The sequence below is a fragment of the Struthio camelus genome, chromosome 7, assembly GCF_040807025.1.
Source record: "Struthio camelus isolate bStrCam1 chromosome 7, bStrCam1.hap1, whole genome shotgun sequence".
NCBI classification, from domain to species: Eukaryota; Metazoa; Chordata; class Aves; order Struthioniformes; family Struthionidae; genus Struthio; species Struthio camelus.
The window spans coordinates 32,263,891-32,283,236 of NC_090948.1; the positions used below are offsets into that span (position 1 = coordinate 32,263,891).

Here is a 19,346-nt window from a genome sequence, read left to right on the forward strand (position 1 = left end):
GTGACCATGAGATGGTGGAGTTCAGGATCCTGCGAGGAGGGAGCAGGGCAATGAGTAGGATTGCAACGCTGGACTTCAGGAGAGCTGACTTTGGCCTCTTCAGGGACCTACTTAGGGGAATCTCCTGGGGTAGGGCCCTAGAAGGAAGAGGGGTCCAAGAGAGCTGGTTAATATTCAAGCATCACTTCCTCCAGGCTCAAGATCGGTGCATCCCTCTGAGGAAGAAGTCCAGCAAAGCGGGCAGGAGACCTGCATGGATGAGCAAGGAACTCCTGGCAAAACTCCAACAGAAGAAGGAAGTGTACAGAATGTGGCAAAGGGGACAGGCCACTTGGGAGGAATACAGGGACGTTGTCAGAGCGTGCAGGGATGCGACAAGAAAGGCTAAGGCCCAGTTGGAATTAAATCTGGCAAGGGATGTCAAGGACAACAAGAAGGCCTTCTTCAAATACATCAATAGCAAAAGGAAGACTAGGGAAAACGTGGGCCCGCTGCTGAATGGGGCGGGTGCCCTGGTGACGAAGGATACAGAGAAGGCAGAGTTATTGAATGCTGCCTTTGTTTCAGTCTTCACTGGTAAGGCCAGTCCTGAGGAATTCCAGACCTTGGAGACAAGAGAGGAAGTCTGGAGAAAGGAAGACTCTCCCTTGGTTGAGGAGGATCAGGTTAGAGATCTTTTGTCCAAACTTGACATCCATAAATCCATGGGCCCCGATGGGATGCACCCACGAGTGCTGAGGGAGCTGGCGGATGTTATCGCTAGGCCACTCTCCATCCTCTTGGAAAGGTCCTGGAGATCAGGAGAGGTGCCTGAGGACTGGAAGAAAGCCAATGTCACACCAGTCTTCAAAAAGGGTAAGAAGGAGGAGCCAGGAAACTCCAGGCCTGTCAGCCTCACCTCCATCCCTGGAAAGGTGATGGAACAGCTCCTCCTGAAGGTCATCACTAAGCATGTGGAGGACAAGAAGGTGATCAGGAGTAGTCAGCATGGATTCACCAAAGGGAAATCATGCTTGACCAATCTGATAGCCTTCTATGACGGGATGACTGGCTGGGTAGATGAGGGGAGAGCAGTGGATGTTGTCTACCGGGACTTCAGCAAGGCTTTGGACACTGTCTCCCATCACATCCTGCGAGGTAAGCTCAGGAAGTGTGGGCTAGATGAGTGGACAGTGCACCTCACTGAGAAGTGGCTGGATGGCCGAGCTCAGAGGGTTGTGGTGAATGGCGCAGAGTCAGGTTGGAGGCCTGTGGCTAGTGGTGTCCCCCAGGGGTCAGTCCTGGGCCCAGTCTTGTTCAATATATTCATCAATGACCTTGAGGAAGGGACAGAGTGCACCCTCAGCAAGTTTGCTGATGATACTAAACTGGGGAGAGAGGCTGACACACCAGAAGACTGTGCTGCCATTCAGAGGGACCTGGACAGGCTGGAGAGGTGGGCGGAGAGGAACCTCCTGAAGTTCAACAAAGGCAAGTGCAGGGTCCTGCACCTAGGCAGGAATAATCCCATGCAGCAGTACAGGCTGGGGGTTGACCTGCTGGAAAGCAGCTCTGCCGAGAAGGACCTGGGAGTGCTGGTGGACAAGAAGTTAAACATGAGCCAGCAGTGTGCCCTTGTGGCCAAGAAGGCCAATGGGATCCTGGGGTGCATGAGGCAGAGTGTTGCCAGCAGGTGGAGGGAGGTGATCCTGCCCCTCTCCTCAGCCCTGGGGAGGCCTCCCCTGGAGTCCTGTGTCCAGTTGTGGGCTCCCCAGTACAAGAGAGACATGGCACTCCTGGAGAGAGTCCAGCGGAGGGCTACCAAGATGATTAGAGGGCTGGAGCACCTCTCCTAGGAAGAAAGACTGCAGGAGCTGGGCCTGTTCAGCCTGGAGAAGAGAAGATTGAGAGGGGATCTCATCAACGTGTATAAGTATCTGAAGGGGGAGTGTCAAGAGGATGAGGCCAGCCTCTTCTCCGTGGTGCCCAGCAACAGGACAAGAGGCAACAGGCAGAAACTGAACCACAGGCAGTTCCATCTGAACCTGAGAAAAAAACTTCTTCACTGTGAGGGTGACAGAGCACTGGAACAGGTTGCCCAGAGAGGTGGTGGAGTCTCCTTCGCTGGAGATATTCAAAACGCATCTGGATGTGATCCTGGGCAATATGCTCTAGAGGACCCTGCTTGAGCAGGGAGGTTGGACTAGATGATCTCCAGAGGTCCCTTCCAACCTAAACGATTCTGTGATTCTGTGATATGTACACGTAAGTGAAAGTGTTACTTCAGACTCATCCAGGTCAATCAACCAGGTGATTACTGCATGCAGTTTCACACTGATGGAGACAAGCGGCAGCGTGCAGCAGTACATGTATATGATATAATCAGGATAAAAACAATAGTTTGATATGACAGCCAATACATTTGTAAGTGCAAACCCATCCCCATCATTAGCTTCAGGTTGCACAACATAGCTGTGGCAGCGTGGAGTTCAGTTGGGTCCTGGGGATGCCAAGTTTTACAAGGAAGGCATTGTGAATCTGAAGGAGACTGTTATATTCTGTTCCAGCCCATTGTTCTTCTACAGTCAAGAAATCAAAGGCATGAAAATGCGTCTAACTTAGTGTTTTACACTTGGGTCATACTTAAGCTCTTAGGGGAGTCTCACATCAGATTGTTTTCAGGGCCCCCAACTTTGTAGGCATCTGCTGTATTTGCAGCTTGTAAAATGTAACCCTTCTAAACAACAACAAATTGAAGATAAAATATCCTCAGAGCCTTTTGTCACTTTCGCCAGATATGAAAAATACCTTCCTAAACTGAAAGACTAATATTTGGCTTGGCCCCTGACACAGCTGTTAGGATTGGAAGAGAGACCCCCGGAGGGTCACCTGCTGTGGCAGCTGAGAGTAACAAAATTTTTCTCACTCAGTTCTGGCATGAGCACGTAAACTCCTTGACCATCAAGCAGCTGGAATAAACGGTGCAGACTCTTTCTCAGCTCTGAAATGGGATGGTCGAAGGCTTCTGTTTTCGTTAGGTGCGGAGCAGAATGATGTGGGAAGGAAAGACGCAGGATGCGTGGTGCCGCCGTGCCCAGGCAGCCCTCAGAGAGGAAGGGCTCGGTCCGAGGAGGGTCCCGATAGCTCTGCTCCAGCTGGGCCCGCCGGAGCGGTGCTCGTGCCGCGGTGCCGCTCTCCCGGGAGTCACCGCGCAGGGGCTCTTCCTCCTCCCACAGAGCAGCCTGGTTCTTATCTGTGGGGCTAGGCTGTGTGAACAGCAATTCTATGACTTTCAGACCCTCAGCTTAGGTCCACAGGGTTTTAAGTCTGTAATACAGTACTAGGAAGTGAGGCAGGTACAAATGTCTATCAGAGAGTTGATAGAAAGTGCTGACACGAAGACAGGAATATCCCCACCTGTGTGGGCTGTTGTTAAGCTTTGAAACGCAGTGTACCCAGTCTAAGACTGTGGAGAAGAGTATATTTGAAGGGAGGCAACTTTTTCGTATTTTGTAATCGGAGGCCAAAAAATGCATGCAGCAGTGAGTACATGAAGACTACTGATCTTCATTTTTGTGCCCAGTGGGCAAGGTTTCACAGAATATTATGCATTATATAAAAATATATTAGAACAGTTTTTCCTTGACTTAAAAGTTGTGACAACTGCCAGGGGATCTGAATTCATTTTTTCTTATGCGTCATTTTATAAATAGACAAATACTAATGCGAAGCTGATCTCCGAAGTAGCACTTGGTATCCTTCAGGAAGAAAGGCATAAAAAGAGGTTTTGAAATAATGCTTGTGTTTTCTTCTGACAGTAGGTTTGTACTACACTTTGGATCTACTCTGATGGGAATATTTGTAACTTACATATTTTTTCACGAATATGCTTTCTAATCTCAGAATCTAAGCTGGTGAGATGCATTTCTTGCTGAAGCATTAATTTATTAACTCAAAGCCATTTTAAAAGACGACTTTTAGAGGAAGGCTGAGTAGAAACATTGCGAAGGAGCCAGATTACTTCTGTTCCTGACGTTACTTCGTAAGTCAAGGCGCAGCTGTCAGTCTTAATGAAGGTGCCAGCGCTGATGTGAGCAGATTGTTTGTGTGATGTGCAAGAGCTCTGGGAGATGCAGAGTCCTTGTTGCTATCGTTTATAATTAAAGTGTCCGTCACTGTTCTCTGAAAAGCTTTAACAAATAAATAATTAAAAGCCTGATTCTGACACACTTAGCCGAATGGCCGAGTACTGTTTTGAAAACAATCCAGGTGCAGTAAGTGGGACTTCTTCAAAGTTTCAGAATAAGTAATAGTATTAGAAGCTTAATCAAAAACCAATTGAAGTTTATTAAGGCAGAGGGCTTTCTGGTTTATGTGCTAGAAAATCTAACTCCGCAGGTAGCAGAGACAGTTCACTTACAAGCAATGGCTAACATTGCTCATATATGCCTGAACATGTTATCTTTTAAACAAAGTAGAAACTAGTGTTAAAATTAATGGCTAGAGGAGCGTTGCCTTCTTATTTGAAGAGCCGAAGATGAATAAGCTGCAAGTCTGATGGCTTGTGCGGTACGGGAACTTTATAAAGCTGTGTGTTGTCTTAATGAATTAATTTTACTACAAATATATCTATTTTATAGAATATTTTTCTTTGATTGTTAAACTGAATTGATATTTTTAAAAGAGTTATTTATAAATGATGTTTCTTTTGATAATTTCGAAAATATTCAAAAAGAGTTGAGGAGAATTTCTTGGAATTCGAATGGTTTTATGTAGTCTCATTTTATTTCAGTAATAATCTTGCTTCCATAATAGTTCAAATAATTGGTAATATACAGGGCCCTTGCAGCACTGCAGAGAGAATTTCAGGTGATTTGCTCTCTTGAAATTAACCTTTTACTATCGCATGCATATGTTTGTCATTTATCCCCTTTTTCTCAGGTGCAAAGAGGGCTACCAAGGAGTTCGCTGTGACCAATTTTTGCCGAAAACCGACTCAATCTTGTCAGATCCAAGTACGTCAAATGTTTCCTTCTATTTTTATCCCATGCTGGAAGCTACTCTTGCCATGAGAGATGACCCTTTGCCTATTGTCAGAAACTGTATTATGGACCACTGCAGTAGCTTGTAAAAGATGGTGTTTTTCTTGTTGATCCAACTGTTTCTGCCAAGATAAAAACACATACTCTGGTATCCATTTTTGTAAAACATGATCTATTGCAGTAAAGCATGCCATTAGAGGACTTGACTTTTTTTTTTTTTTTTTTTTTTTTTACAATTTGAAACAATACTATGCCTGCTTAAAGTCTAGATTTTCATGTTTCTCTTCTCTTGACTCAAGCACAAATAAAATCACATAATCTAAAAGAAAGACAGCTTATAAACTGCAAAATGGTTCCTTCAAAGTAAGCAAATTCTTATTGACTGGAACTGTAGAGATGATAAATCTCTATAGAAATATGTGATATCTTATTTTTTCCTTTTTTTATTCCTTCAGTTTATACAAAAGCCAAATTTCTTACCTTTTACAAGTGAAGTTGCTCCTTTTTTGTGGGGAAAAGGTGTGCGTTCACTTAGTGGAGAGAAAGTAACTCTCTATTACATTGCTCAGTATATGCCAGAATACCATCAGTGTATGTTTATGCCATCGGTGCATGTTTTCCGTTACTCCACTATCCCCCTTCTTAAGTTCTATTGACTAATAATATATCAAAAATATTAGCCAAAAAGAATTTCTTGGAAGGAAACCCAATTATTACTTAACACCAAATCGTTCATCTTAAACTTTTAGATGAAATGATGTACAACAAAGGGTCATGTCCCATCTCTTATTTATGTTCTTACACCTGGAAACTGTAATGCATTTTCGTCTTCTGGTTTTTGGATGCTTTTTAAAATTTGATTTTATTTTTTTGTTTGTTTGTGTTTTTTAAAGGATAATGCTTGTTCTTCTAGTCTTTGTGCTATTTTCTTGTGCTCCCCTGTGAAATACTATTTTAAGAGACTGCTGCTAAAGATACCTGTTGTTTTGTAGCACGATATGCTGTATAGCTCCTATTAAAAGTTGCTGTGTATTTAGTTTAGCTTTTCCTTTTGCTTGACCTTTAACTGTAAACTGTAGAGCCTATCATGAAAAAGGGCAGTTTCTACCTCTGCCAAGCTGTATGCACGTGTGTTAACATAGAAGTTGTGTATGTGTTGAGGAGAAATATACTTTGCGTCCTAAAAGCAGAGGACAGGAAAATCAATTCGCCACGTTAGGACAGAGTGTTACCTGACTTGGTTCTGCTGGAGGGGTATAGCTTTACTCTCTCAAGACTAGAGGAGCAATATTTCACTGAAATTCCTCTAGATACAGTACAAAACCTAGAAAGGAAAGACTTCTGTATTGAGTTGCGTATAAGTAGGCTAAGAGCCCTACAATGTTTATGCACTGCAAACTTTTTTTGTTGTTCGCAGCATTGTTTTGATTGCACAGACTTGTTTCTGTTAACTTGGGAGACGCTTACTCTGGTTGGTTTCTATCTTGTAATGCTCCCATAAAATCGTTGAGCCACCTGATCCTGTTCAGTAAGCTGAATTTCTGCTGAAACTTCCTTGTTACACTTTCTGATCACAAAGTTAATTTAATTTTATTTAATATGGGTTATATTCAGAAACATCTTATTTAGAGTATGTAAAAGCGGTAAACCTTTGCCTCATGTTGACATAGATCCACTAGACACAGGTGCAGGCCAAGAAGCTTCCCTTCCAAAACATGTAAAGAAGGCTAACATAAGTATTTTCCCATTTAGTTTTCAAAATTAACTTGTGTATAATCCCTCTATGCATCTCAAAGAGGAAAAAGGGTTGTTAGACTTCTGTGTGTAGACATGTTGTGGTATGTGTCTTTGTGTGTGCATGCGTACGCACTTGTTCTAAGCATGACTAGTCTAAAAAGTAGATATTATTAACTTTGCATTGCAGCAGACACTGAAACATTACCATTTTACTCAGGAATTAAATCATTAATCTATTTTTTTCTCTTAGAAAAAATGAATACCATATTAATTTTTAGAAATCAGTAGCAGTAATATTTGCTACTGGCATAACCTGAAGGGTTTAAAAGGTAGTCAAGTGCAACATCATCATCTCTATAGGTCCTAGTGCTGCTTTGCAAAAATATAATTTTGCAAAAATGTGACATTGCTGTGTGTTTGGATTAGGAAGAGAACTGCTGAAGGATGCTAAAGGGTGAATTTGGAGGCAGCTTCAGAAATAAGCAGTTTTTTCAAATGCAAGGTTCAATTTCCAAAGCAAGTTGAACACTAATGTGGATGCTGTTGTGTCTGGACAGCACATGGCCAACAGTGACTGGGGTCAGTTAAGGCTCATAAAGCAAGTCCAGCTCACTTGAGCGTTGTGGGGTTACTTAGAGCTGGACATAAGGTTGTTGCTAGCGAATGTGTTCGGAACTGCTAACTATCCTTTATAGTGTCCAGAGTAGACCTTCTTGGCCCAGTGAGTCTTGAAAGGTAAGTTGTGTTTGGGCTGCAGATAATCCATTTATTCAGTTTTTATATTGTGGCAAAGTTTAACATTTTAAACTTTGGCTATTTTGTGTGGCTATTCCAAAGCAGTAAACAAAGTAGTTGAGGAAGTCGTGTAACCAGGATTCTACCAAATTATGTTGAAATCGGCCTTCAACTTCTTTATTCTTAGTATTGTAAGTTACTTTCCTTGGGGTACCTTTGAAGAATTCGCTATGCAAAAAGTGTAATTTGAGTTTTATAATGTGCAGTATTAATTTTAAATTTGACATATTATCAAGGCGAAACAAGAAATTGGTGGTAGAGTCAAAACAAGATGCTACTATTTTTAATTAAATGTTTAATTCGTAAGTCACAAGTAAATCCCAGTGTGCTTCAAAACAGTATGAAAATACTTTCAATATCTGCATAATAGGAAAGGAAGGACATTTTTTTCTTCTTTTGTTTATATTTTAGTTGACACTGATACCTAAATGTTCATGTTCCTACTACATAAAATGTAAAGGTAAGATTCTGACATTGTTTCCTACTAAACAAGCCTTCTACATGTGAGTTGTCCCAGTATACCTCAAAAGCTTAAGTGAAAAGGGATCCCAAAAGGGCTCTTTGGGGTAGGACTCTACTTGGGGAGTAGTAGCCAATCCTTTTTCCAAATAAATGCATTTTCTGAAAACAAAAAGATAGGATAGAAAGCGTATAGGTCATTAAGCCAGACTTCTGCCATTGCAGGTAGCCATGTCATATAATTCCTTCTGTGAGCTGATCATGTTTCATTTTTAACTACTTGAGATCAGTGTGAACTAGCCACTAAAATTGGATTTTTCAACCTTCCTGCTCTGAGGGTTTCAACACTTTTCAGATTTCGGCCTAAATGTATTTACAGCCGAAGTACTATAATCTATCATGTTCTGAAAACATTGGTTTCTATAAGAGAATGGCCCCACTCTACATAAAAACTTTATCATTTACTACAGCAGAATTGTGTCTTCATTCATTTTCTGGAAGTCCATTCAACCAGAGAGACACGTGCTTATGTTACAAAATGTTGTACAGTATTTGAAAGATATATGGAAAGTTGAAATGGCACCTCCTAAACTCAGCATGCAAAACTATTCAAATACATACACGGAGCTTCCCAGAGCTAATTCTAGAAAGGAATTTATGCTCATCCATGGTAACCTCCTGCTTATCACCAGCCAAAGCCTATCACCCACGAAGCCCCACAGGAATCTGTATTATCTAGTTAAACTGGAACATTCTTTTGAAAAGGGTGGACAAACTTGTCCTTTGAGCATTATGTTCTGTGTTAAAACGTGTACCTTCTTCCTACACTGATACTTTTTCCATCACTTTCCACCAGGAAAAACATGTTATGCTTTGGGTCTGTTAGATTGCCTTTTTCAAATGTCAGAAGTCTTGTTTCTATAGAGTTACTTGTAGTCTGTGGTTGTGTAATTCTTAACCTGTGCCAGCACGACACAAGTCATGTTTGTTTTTGAGTCCCATCAATGACAAACCTGCATGTGTCATGTCTAGAATTTGCAGTTACTTATTCTTAGATTAAGTCTTTATGTACCAAAGGATCTGAGACTTGCTCTTGGAAGACTGAAAACCGTAAATGATGAAAACAACGTACAGCTAGTTTCAGAATGAATTTTGCCAGAAACGTTTAGCCTCATTTAGAAAGCCTCAACACTTAGAATTGCAACAAGAACAAGGCATTAATATAGTGCTGCGCCACTGAGGAATGGGAGCGCGACTGCGTCCCTACTCAGAACATATCAAAAAGTTAAAGCCCCAGAGAGAGTAATTGAAATCACAGACTTGCTACTAATGCAGTGGGCAAAGAAAATCACACTCAAATTCACTTTCAAATGTAATAACATAACTGTTTCTTAGAACCTTAAAATGCATAGGAGACTACTTGAATTAATATATTTGTGTTTCTGTAGGTCAGCTAATTGTGACTTCTGCAGACTGTGTATTGTAGGTGCTATTAAGTGATTTTCTATCAGCACTGCAAAGTAGATTTTAAAAAATTACAAGAATATTGTTGATCTTCATGTTTCTAATGTACAGCAGGAAAAACACTAAGCTAGTGTAAAAATGATTTCCAGACTTCCTTAAAATTTAATTACTTTCATCAGTCTAGGGTACGATAATAGGGCTTTTCTCCAATTTCCGTCAGATTTCCAATCCTCAAAAAAATAGTTAGGATAACTGCCCTTCCCCCCTCTCCAGGGCATGCTTTCTAGATAGATTGAAGGGGTTTACAATTGCTTTCCATTTTATATTTCAGATTCAAATGATTTGTTTATTTCGTTTTAACTAAAAAAAATTAAAATAAAGAGTCACGCAAATTTATTTGGAACAGTAGAAAATTTCAGCCTGAATTTGGCCAAAATTCTTTTAGTAGTTTTAGAGGCATATCTGTTCTTTATCTTTTCTTCTCTTCATCTCTTCTCCTGGGAAAGAATATAGTGGAACCTGTTTGCTCAACGTTATTTTGAAAACTTTTCAAAAAAATTTCAAAACTTTTCATTTAAAGTAGCGATAGATAAAATATGTCTGTCTTTGCCATCCATTTGAGGCTATAGGTGGACTTCTCTAGTTCAGCTTGTGAAGACCGCATGTCAGTAGAAATTTATGGAGAGAAGATGGGCACAGTTAGACGCAATATCACTGAGAGGGGAAAAAGAAAACCACCCAATTTTATTTCCTCATATTTCTTTAAAAACTGCCAGTCTCTGGAAGGATAATAATGGAATTTAAAACTTTCTTAATTTGACCTCAGTATAAATCCCAAGGAAGAGAGAAAATGGAGATATCAAACAATGCGAGTCAGCAAGAAGTTTTAATTAGTGTGTCTTTCTTTAAGCCACAGATAATAGAAACCAAGAAGGAAAATACAGCCATGCAGGGGAGTTGGAAGGCTCCCTTTCCAAATTACTATTTATTTGTGCAATTTGGGACTTGCATCTAGGCAAAGAATTTCTGGATCTTTGTGTAGTGATTTTTGTACGTATATTTTAAGGAAATTTACCATATGAGGGCAGAAACACTAGACTACAGCTTGTTATGCAATAGTCGCAGCAGATGGCTGGGAAGAGAGGTTACAGGCTTATATAAGGGCCGCAGTTGTGAAAGCCTTCCTCAAGCTGGCGAGCCAGTTCTTCCACACGCAGCTCCGTTGCTTTTGGTGCACGATTGAGAGGCGGTTCAACACATTTGGTGAACAAAAAACCTTCTGAAGTGATGAGTCTCAGTTTCTCCTGTGTGCTGTTCTTACAGACGTTTTTATGATCTTAAAAAGTTTTAGTTTTAAATGTGCTTTTGGCCATCCCATGGCTGAAATACTAGGAATATAAATATAGCTTAAAGTGTATTTTCTGTGACATTCTGGAGCCATCTAATTTATCTTGTTGGTCTGAGTGAGAACTTTTCTGACTTGCGTACTTTTCATACACAGGATATTTTACTGTTCGTCTCAATCTCCCACTGTCCTGAAGAAGGAGTGCTTTGATTTTGCCTGGATGGACAAGGTGTAGTCATTCATTTGACTTGTCAGATCACGTTTCCAGGCCTTATAAGAGGAGAATTCAGCGCTGCAGCAACCACAGTTCTTGAGGCTCAGGGAGAAAAGTGTTTGCAAAGATAGGTCATTGGGAGATGACATGTAGGAATATTGCAGAAAACATGTTATCATCATCCTCATTCATTTCGTCAGATTCTGTCTTTATAGGTTAGCTACTTAGTTGTCCAAACAGCATTGCCATTTCACTTGATCTCAGTGATTTAGTCACACTTTTGATGTTAAATGCCTCAGGATTTGTTGAGATAGTATAGCTTTCATAAAGATGTCATAGCCCGTTGCAGGAGCCAGTAAGAATAGGTGAAGGAGAGAGATGAATTTCTCTTACCTGCAACTAATATCGTACGTTTGAATATACTTGTCTGTATTCAATCAAAGTTTGAAGTGAGTGTTTTGGCTTCTCCTATGAGTGGTTCTGTGTTCAAATGATTCTAGTAAAAGTGCAGCACTGAGTGTGCAGACACATCATAAAGTGGTGGGGTGTCTGATATTGTGGTATGTTCCTGTAAAGTCAGTTCTACTAGTGTAAATAATAAACTGCAGGAAGACAAATTCTGCACTGATTCCTACAAGCATAAAGCTCAAGATCATTCTAACACATGCTAATAGTTTTGAGAGTAAAAACAGTAATTAAGAGGCCCATACACGAGAACTAAAGCTTTCTGAGTTTTTCTGTTGAGTGCTCTGAACTACTTCCCAGATCAAAATGAAAACTTTTTAAGAGCCTCTGTACTCTTAACTCAACTTCAGTCTTTGCATTAAGTCCTTGCTCTGCTATAAGGATGCTTATTAAGGCAGTAATTATTGTTAGACTTTTTATTTCACATGGGACTTCTGTCAGATGTTTATTCAACTCTTCTGAACAACCTCAGCTCATTAAGGGAAACCTGGAGCAAGTGTATCATGTAATATTAATAAATGCTCTGTGTTGCTGTGAATACCTGCTGCTTTGCGGTTAGTTTGTGTATACATGTAGCTTCCATGTGATGATGGAAACATTAGGGTTCAGCATTGCTATAGAGTTGGATTGCCACGTTGAGGTAATTATTTTCTTCTAAAAAAAAAAAAAGATAGTTCTGAGACACCATTTTCAGACTACATCTTCTCAGGCCTTCCATAACAATCCTATATGGCAACAGAAGCCAGAGAACAGCCATCTTCGTTCAAGTTTTACAGATCGGTGTTGTCCAAGGAGCAAGCCAAAGAACTGTCTGTAACAGACAGTTTTTAATGAGATTGTTTATACTGGCAGGACTTGATTGACTTCAAACCTTTTCATAGAGCTCTGTGCTCATGGAGCTCCTGAGTCTTTGCTGCAGCTGTGACTACTAACTTGCTGTAGGGAAGTCCCAGGTTAAGAAGGGGACTGGGAAATAAAGTTTCTCTTGTTATTTCCATACACAGCCTGAGTAACAGTTTTAACAAACTAGCTCTGAATGGTCCTAAAAGGAAAACAGTACTGAACCACTGAACTGTTGAATGTAATAGCCAAACTCTGCCTGTTGTGGTCCTTTGAATTTTTTCAAGTAGTTCTACCCTGTGATCTTATTTCCCTCTTCCTCTCTGCCCTTGCCCTTTTGGCATCTCAATTGGATAATCATCCTCAAAATGGAAAGAGTATACTACATGTTCTACTGTTTAAGATACCAGTCTTTCTTGGCCTCCTTGCCTCATTTTCCTACTTCCTCCTTTTTTTCTCTTACCTAATGTTCTGACACACCTGCTTTATTTCATGCGTTGATTGAGGGGCTTTTTTCCATCATCTAAAATACATTTCTGCTAATGACTCTTCACTTGCTTCTAATCTCTCCTCCCACTCTACATTTGCCACATGCTCTTGCAATGATTTCTTCCCACGTTGCCTCCTGTGGCCTTACCTCCCTCCCTACAAATGAGGTTCAACTCCTTGCTCTGCTTGACCTGTTTCCCATCTTTCAGATGAATGTCTGCATCACAAATTGCTTTCGTATGCCGTCTGTTCTGTCTCATTTGTGCTTCCCTTTCTTCTTTCATATATGCCATTTGTACTTTTGCCATGTAGTAGAATAAAAAAATAATAGTTTTCAGTTTAACCCACTGTCTGAAATGTTCTTTGCATGTTTACACTGAACAGATGTCCATATTCCATTTTGTTTCCTAAGGAGGTTGGCTCCAATTATCTCTAAAGATATAGAAAGAGGGTAATACCCGATGCTTATCAGGAGAAAATATGCACTGTGTGGGCTATTTGTGAAAGGCAGTGTCTAAATTTAATCTGTAATTTGTTTTTATAAAGCTGACTTTTACTGGAAAAAGGTTGCATTTTTAATACTGAAGCTTTTCATGTGCCTCAACAATATTGTTATTGAGAAAGCTTTTCCAAGTCTAGAAAAAAATTCTGAAATGATACAGAAAAAGAGACCCCAAATTGGCAGAGATTGGAGTATTTGTCTGTAACAGGTAAAAGAGGTCTGAGTCCTTGTTCTGCTTGACCTGATTTTTCTGTCTTCCAGATGGATGCCTAGGTCACACCACAAAAAAGCGAGTAGTAGGTCATCATCTCTCTTTTTTTTTTTCTGAAAGGTTTTGATTTTGTATCAACAGGAAAAAAAAGTTAAGTTTTTGATTCTATAAAACCAGCTCTAGTGATGAACTGGTAGACCTGAAATCTGCGGTATATTAAAATATATGTGGTTTAACCTGCCCTACCCTGGAGTGGGCACAAGACAATTTTGTGTTAATGCTCATCTATATTAAAGAAGCTGCTAGAGTTTATAACATGTGTTACATTGTCTTAATCCTGCAAAAACTGTACACATACTTACTGTTTTTCAGTAGAACTACTCTCATGAGTAATATTAGAAACACTCCAGACTGAATTAAGTTAATCTATAGTTTACCTCACAAAATAGCAGTTTTGTTGATAGTAAGATGCTCTGCCGGATGTTAACTGCCTTCCTTAATGAGTCCGTTTTAAAAGACTTTTGCTATGAGGTTGAACAATTCTAATGTAGGAATCTGGCTCCTGTGGGTAGAGGAGCTATATCTGGAAGATTCAGTCTTCAGTTGACAGTTCACCTCACTGAAAGAAAGACAGGGTATACTTTTTGAAGGAGCTTGCTGGTCTGTGGAGTTGACATATGTAGTTACAAAATATATATGTCATATAAAAATATATAAAAATAAAAGTAATCTTGTTACCTTAAAGACTTTAACTATTCCAATCCCTTTAGTTGTCTTTGAAAGTTTCAGTCCATTTACAATATTAATTTGCTGCCCTTAATTGTTTAACATCTGAATTTTAAGCAGCCACTTTGATTAGATTTTGTTTAGTGTTCTATAACAATTTATAAAACGTAAGGATGTTTTTGTCACTTTCTTTACACCTTTGGAGAAAAGGCGACTTGTTTCAGAACGAAGTTGCGAAATTTGATTAAGCCATATGTGTAAATGTTTGGACATCCTCAAATTAAAAAGCTATTTACCAATGCAATACTACTATTCTCAGAAAATTATTTTTCATTTTCTAGGCATAGGAAGAATGACGACTAAAGAAGTCAGATAAATTGTTTCAGTCTTATATGAATGTCTTAACCCATAAGAAAATAGGAATATTTGGCTGATTATGTAGTTAAGATAAAGGCAATATAAGTTCATAATTTTTAAGGCCAGAATAGACCATGAGAATAATCTACTCTAGTTTTGACATAATGCAGCTCAACGAACCTGACCAGTTCTGTAATAATACCATAAATTTTGCTGGAACAGCTTGAAAATGGGGTGGTGGGGACATGGGGATAAATTAGTTTATCTGTTTAACAAGTAACTGCAAGTTAGGGTGTAGATTTACACTGCAATTAGTTATTCCGTGATAACTGACCACTTGTATGATAAAAGCGAGCTGCACTGAGGCAAGTCCATGCGTGTATAATGTGTACTGAGTAACTCGCTTGGTTTGGGAAGTTCGTACGGCTTCTTCATGGAATGAGTTAACTGAAGCCGTTCTCGGGGAAAGGTGCAACTTGGAGCGAAGGCGCCTGGCTGGGTGAGGGAGGTGATTTCAGCCCCTGTGGTTCTTTAGATCATCGTAGCAGTTTTGTGAACGAATCTTCTTCTCTCCCTGCACATGCTGCTGTCACAAGCTGTACGTAATCTATCTGCTTTGACAGATTAGTGTAGTCTTGGTTTTCTGAAGTAGAATAGATTTAAGCTTATCAACGAGAAGCATTTAGGAGAACAGCATTTACTTTGAAAGGAAGAATGAGAATCCCTGAACACGAAAGGAGGAAGAGGCTTATTTATGAAAATAAAAACCTGTTCTTTAATATGTATCAAACAGGTAAAGTCATTCCTGTTGTCAGAGAACTGTCAAAAAAAGAATAAAGAATAATACAAGATAAAGAATATTTCTGCCTATTGGTAATATATTTTACAGTCCTCTGTAGCAGTGCAAAACTGACTTGTTCGTGTGGCCAAACGCATGTGCTGGAACCTCACTTACACCCTACTTCCTTGACTTATTCTCTATTTATACTAAACAATGACAGTTTGTTAAAGACAGTTTATTAAATATGTAACAGAAAAAAGGATGTCAGGCAACAAGCTGGTAAATGGAAAAAGGCAAATATTTTCTAAAAGACCAGCATATTTTTAGCTTGACAAATGTTTGTGCTTAGGGAAAGTAAGGGTAATTGATGATTTAGACCTAGTATCACTCTCATCTGTGGTTTTTTTTTTTTGTTTTTTTTTTTTTTACCGCTGTTGAATTTGCAGTCATCCAAATTCCAAATCGGATGCCTATTGAGCTGAGCAGAGCAGGGCTTTTTTACAGTAATATAGTAATAATCTGTACATTGGTTTTCAGGATTTATTCCTTAAAAATAAAAGAAAACGCCATTTGAAAAATTAAAACCATTACCTGACAATATCTGTCACAGTGTGTCATGCAAATAGAAGAAATTTCAGAATTCAAATCTGTTCTGTGTAAGCCAGTGTTAGCAACAGTGTAGCCAGTTTAGCAACAATCATTGTTCCTAAACATATAGATGCCTTTGTTTTAGGAATTTCTGGTGCTTAGGGGGATCCCAAATACTCATTTCAGTTGGATCACATTTTCTTCAACTCACATCAGCTAGAAACCTTGTACCATCAGGTGCTGTGAAAGCAGCATGGCCTGTTTTTCGCACCTTCTCACAGACATCTGAATTAGGAGGCTCATCTGCTTAGCCTGTCTTCTTAGGCTCCCTATATAGTTAGCAGGAGAGATGTACTTTCCTGTTCTACCAGAGGCTAATTAGAATCTGGCAATTTAGGCAAAAGCCTAATTTAGATGTCAAGCGACATCTAGAGGATATTAGCTCTCCTGACTAATTTGAAAGCTTAGATATGACAATACACTCAGAGTTGCGGCTGCTTTCTACTTGGCTGCTTCTTGCTCAAGGGAAACTTAGCACTCTGCCAGAGCAGAGGCCTGCTCGGCGCTGGGAGCCATCGCGCTGACCTGGGTAGGCGGGCAAAACCCCACCGGTAGAGACGCTCCTTAACTGAGCTCCGTGGCTTGGCAGCATCACTAAGCTGGTATCAGCATTCAGCACATACAGAGCTGAAAACATCTAGCAATTTTTTTCCTTTTTACTGCTATCAAAGTTGCCAGAAAAGAAAACTAAGAAAGAGGAGCAAAAAAAAAAAAAAAAAAAAAGGAAAGAAAGAGAAAATACAGTCTTGGGGTAGCTGGAACCAGACCTTCTTTAGATTTTATTTTGGGATACTTTAGGTATATCTGGATTGTGAAGGGAATAATACAGTGTCAGCAACTTGCTTCTTGAGATAGTAACTATTCAGTATACTGGGAGGACTAAAAGTTTCCCTCCTCTCCATTCCCCATGAAGTTATGAAATGTAATTTTTTTTTCTAAGGGTTGGCAGGGTCCTAATAGTTAATGACTTGTTCTTGTGTGGCACATAATATTCTAATCTTTCCAGACTGCACAGCTCTGAAGATGAGACGGTTTGGATAAGATTTAAAAAAAAAAAAAAAGTGAGTTTTATGTGTGTGTGTGTTTTTGGTTTTTTTGGTTTTTTTTTAAAGTACTGTGGAATCCTTTGTTGTACAAGTTGAAATTCATTTCAGCAAGTCTCTCAAATGAGCCTTTGCTTGCCCAGAATAAGACCTGGAAGATCTGCTGTATATTTTAACTCCGCAGCTGAGCTTGTCTTGAAAGTGAGAATTATTTAAGCTTAAAAAGAGAATGAGAATTCCTAAAATAAGAATGAGAATTACTTAAACCTTAAAATAAGAATTACTTAAGCTTAGCAGTGATCAACAGATATTAAAAAAAAAAAATTAATCTTATCAGCCAGTCCCCTAAAATTAGATTGAAATCTGTTATGATCATACATATTTATGCCAGAAGCAGACACTTCCATCTTGGCACTTCTGTGAAAGGCTGTCCCAATTTGGCCAAGTTTGTGAAGTCTTCTGAAAAAATGTCAGTTCGCTTGTTTTCAGTGATAATTTTTCCCAGTGACCAGTTGTCAGCGTGGAGAAGGAAGCTGCCTTAACTCCGTGCAATGGGTGGAAGAGCGTAGGCTGGCAGTGTATATAGCATCCCAATGGTTGACAAGAAAATAACACGACTGGACACATTTGGGAATGGTTCTAGTGTCGTATCGTATCTGGCTGCTCTGCAGCAGCAGGGCTGAGCGTTTGTGAACAGGAGACGTGAGGAAAGCCTTCTTCTGGGTGCCCCTTCAGATGGGCAGTTTCATTGCACGTATTGCTGTTGAACTTGCTGCTGCCAGGTAATCACATTCAGTAGTCAAGCAGGGGTAGTGTGCAGGCAATTTGTACGTGCATTTCTGGTTTTACCCTCGTGGAAAACGTGGGGACTATCTCTTGCTTCTTCCTTTTCTGAACTCAGCTCAAAGAGGAGCACAGTTGGGCAGAAGTGTGCTGAGTTGCTTTTAAACATGCTATTACTCCCAAAAAAAAGTTAGGATCTTTCCTACAAATCTTCTCTCAAAGGGAATGGAGAGGTTTGTAAGAAACTTTAAAAAAAAACATAAAAATAAAAAGGTGGCTGTCTGTCTTAGAGGAATGAAAGTAGTCAGCACAGTAAATTGTACACAGTGCATCTTGCCTTTAAGAAAGCAGCTGTCACAAGGGATCAAACCAGTGGATTATCTCATCCGTTATCACATCATAGAAAATGGCCAATATCAGATGCTTTAGAGGAAGAAATTCTGATGTGGACCGAGTAGTTTGGAACAACTGACCGGTCTCCAAAGCCTCCTAATCTTGACCTTTCGTTTACAAGCATTCCTCCTGACATCTAGTATGTATGTGTTGGCATAAAACGAAATGTTTAAATAGTTACAGGCTCATCTTTATGAATGACTTCAGACAACACTCCTTCACCTGCTGTCAATTTACCTGTTAGAGTTACAACCTTTAGAATTACTCCATTAGAATTTCAGCGGGATTCTCTAGTTTGATGAATCTGTATGTCCTCTGCAAATTCCTCACTGGAACTGTTTGTGTGTTTGTTTCTCAGCTTAAATGGATCAGCCTAGGTGGAAAATGTAAGGTGTATAACTTGGAATTCTTTGCTTAATATGTAGATGTGATGAAAGCCATTTGAAGTTGATTACCAAAGGAGAATTTAAATAAGCCTGTAGTAAGTGCATAGCAAAAAATTGTGGTATGTGCGCTCCATCCCAACTGCTATGGGCTTTTGCTCTTTCTTTGTGGTCATTTTCTCATTACAGTACAATCCCCTCCTTATACCAAAATTTAGGAGCAAAAAATAGGAAATAATTTGTGCCTAGAATATCCTACAGTGCCTGTGGATATTAAAGCTAGCTATTAAACAAGTAGTTTGGGCAGCAGGATAGCAGATGGTCTATGAGCAGAGGAAAGAGCAGCGACAAAGAAAAGGAAATAATACTGCCAAGAGCGATAGTAAAGTTTAAGTTAAAGCAGTGAACATAGCTGTGTGCTAGGCATTAGCTAAGAGATCCTTCAAGTGGAGGGAGTTGGGAAGAATAGGAGATCAGAGAAGGAATTCGTGGTGATCCTCTGAGCACATCTCTGATCTTTATGCAAATCCCCTTACCAACAGACTATAATGTGTGGTAGGAGTAAATGTTTAAGAAGCAGGTGGTAGGCTCAAAAAGACAAAACCAAATAAAGTGGAATAAGGTAAGTACTGTATTTTAAATTGAGTTTTGTGGGTTTTTAATTATGTTAGACAGTAAAGTCAACAGAGC

At 39.7% G+C, this 19,346-nt stretch overlaps 1 protein-coding gene across 2 annotated transcripts in view; it reads left to right on the plus strand.

Annotated features, from left to right (window-relative positions):
* Positions 1 to 19,346, plus strand: part of NRG3 (neuregulin 3) — a 427,522-nt gene that overhangs the window by 304,038 nt on the left and 104,138 nt on the right. For both annotated transcript variants that reach the window (XM_009688061.2, XM_068950622.1), the window contains exon 3: positions 4,921 to 4,994. In XM_009688061.2, coding sequence (XP_009686356.2) covers positions 4,921 to 4,994 — 74 coding nt within the window. The remainder of the gene's footprint in view (positions 1 to 4,920; positions 4,995 to 19,346) is intronic.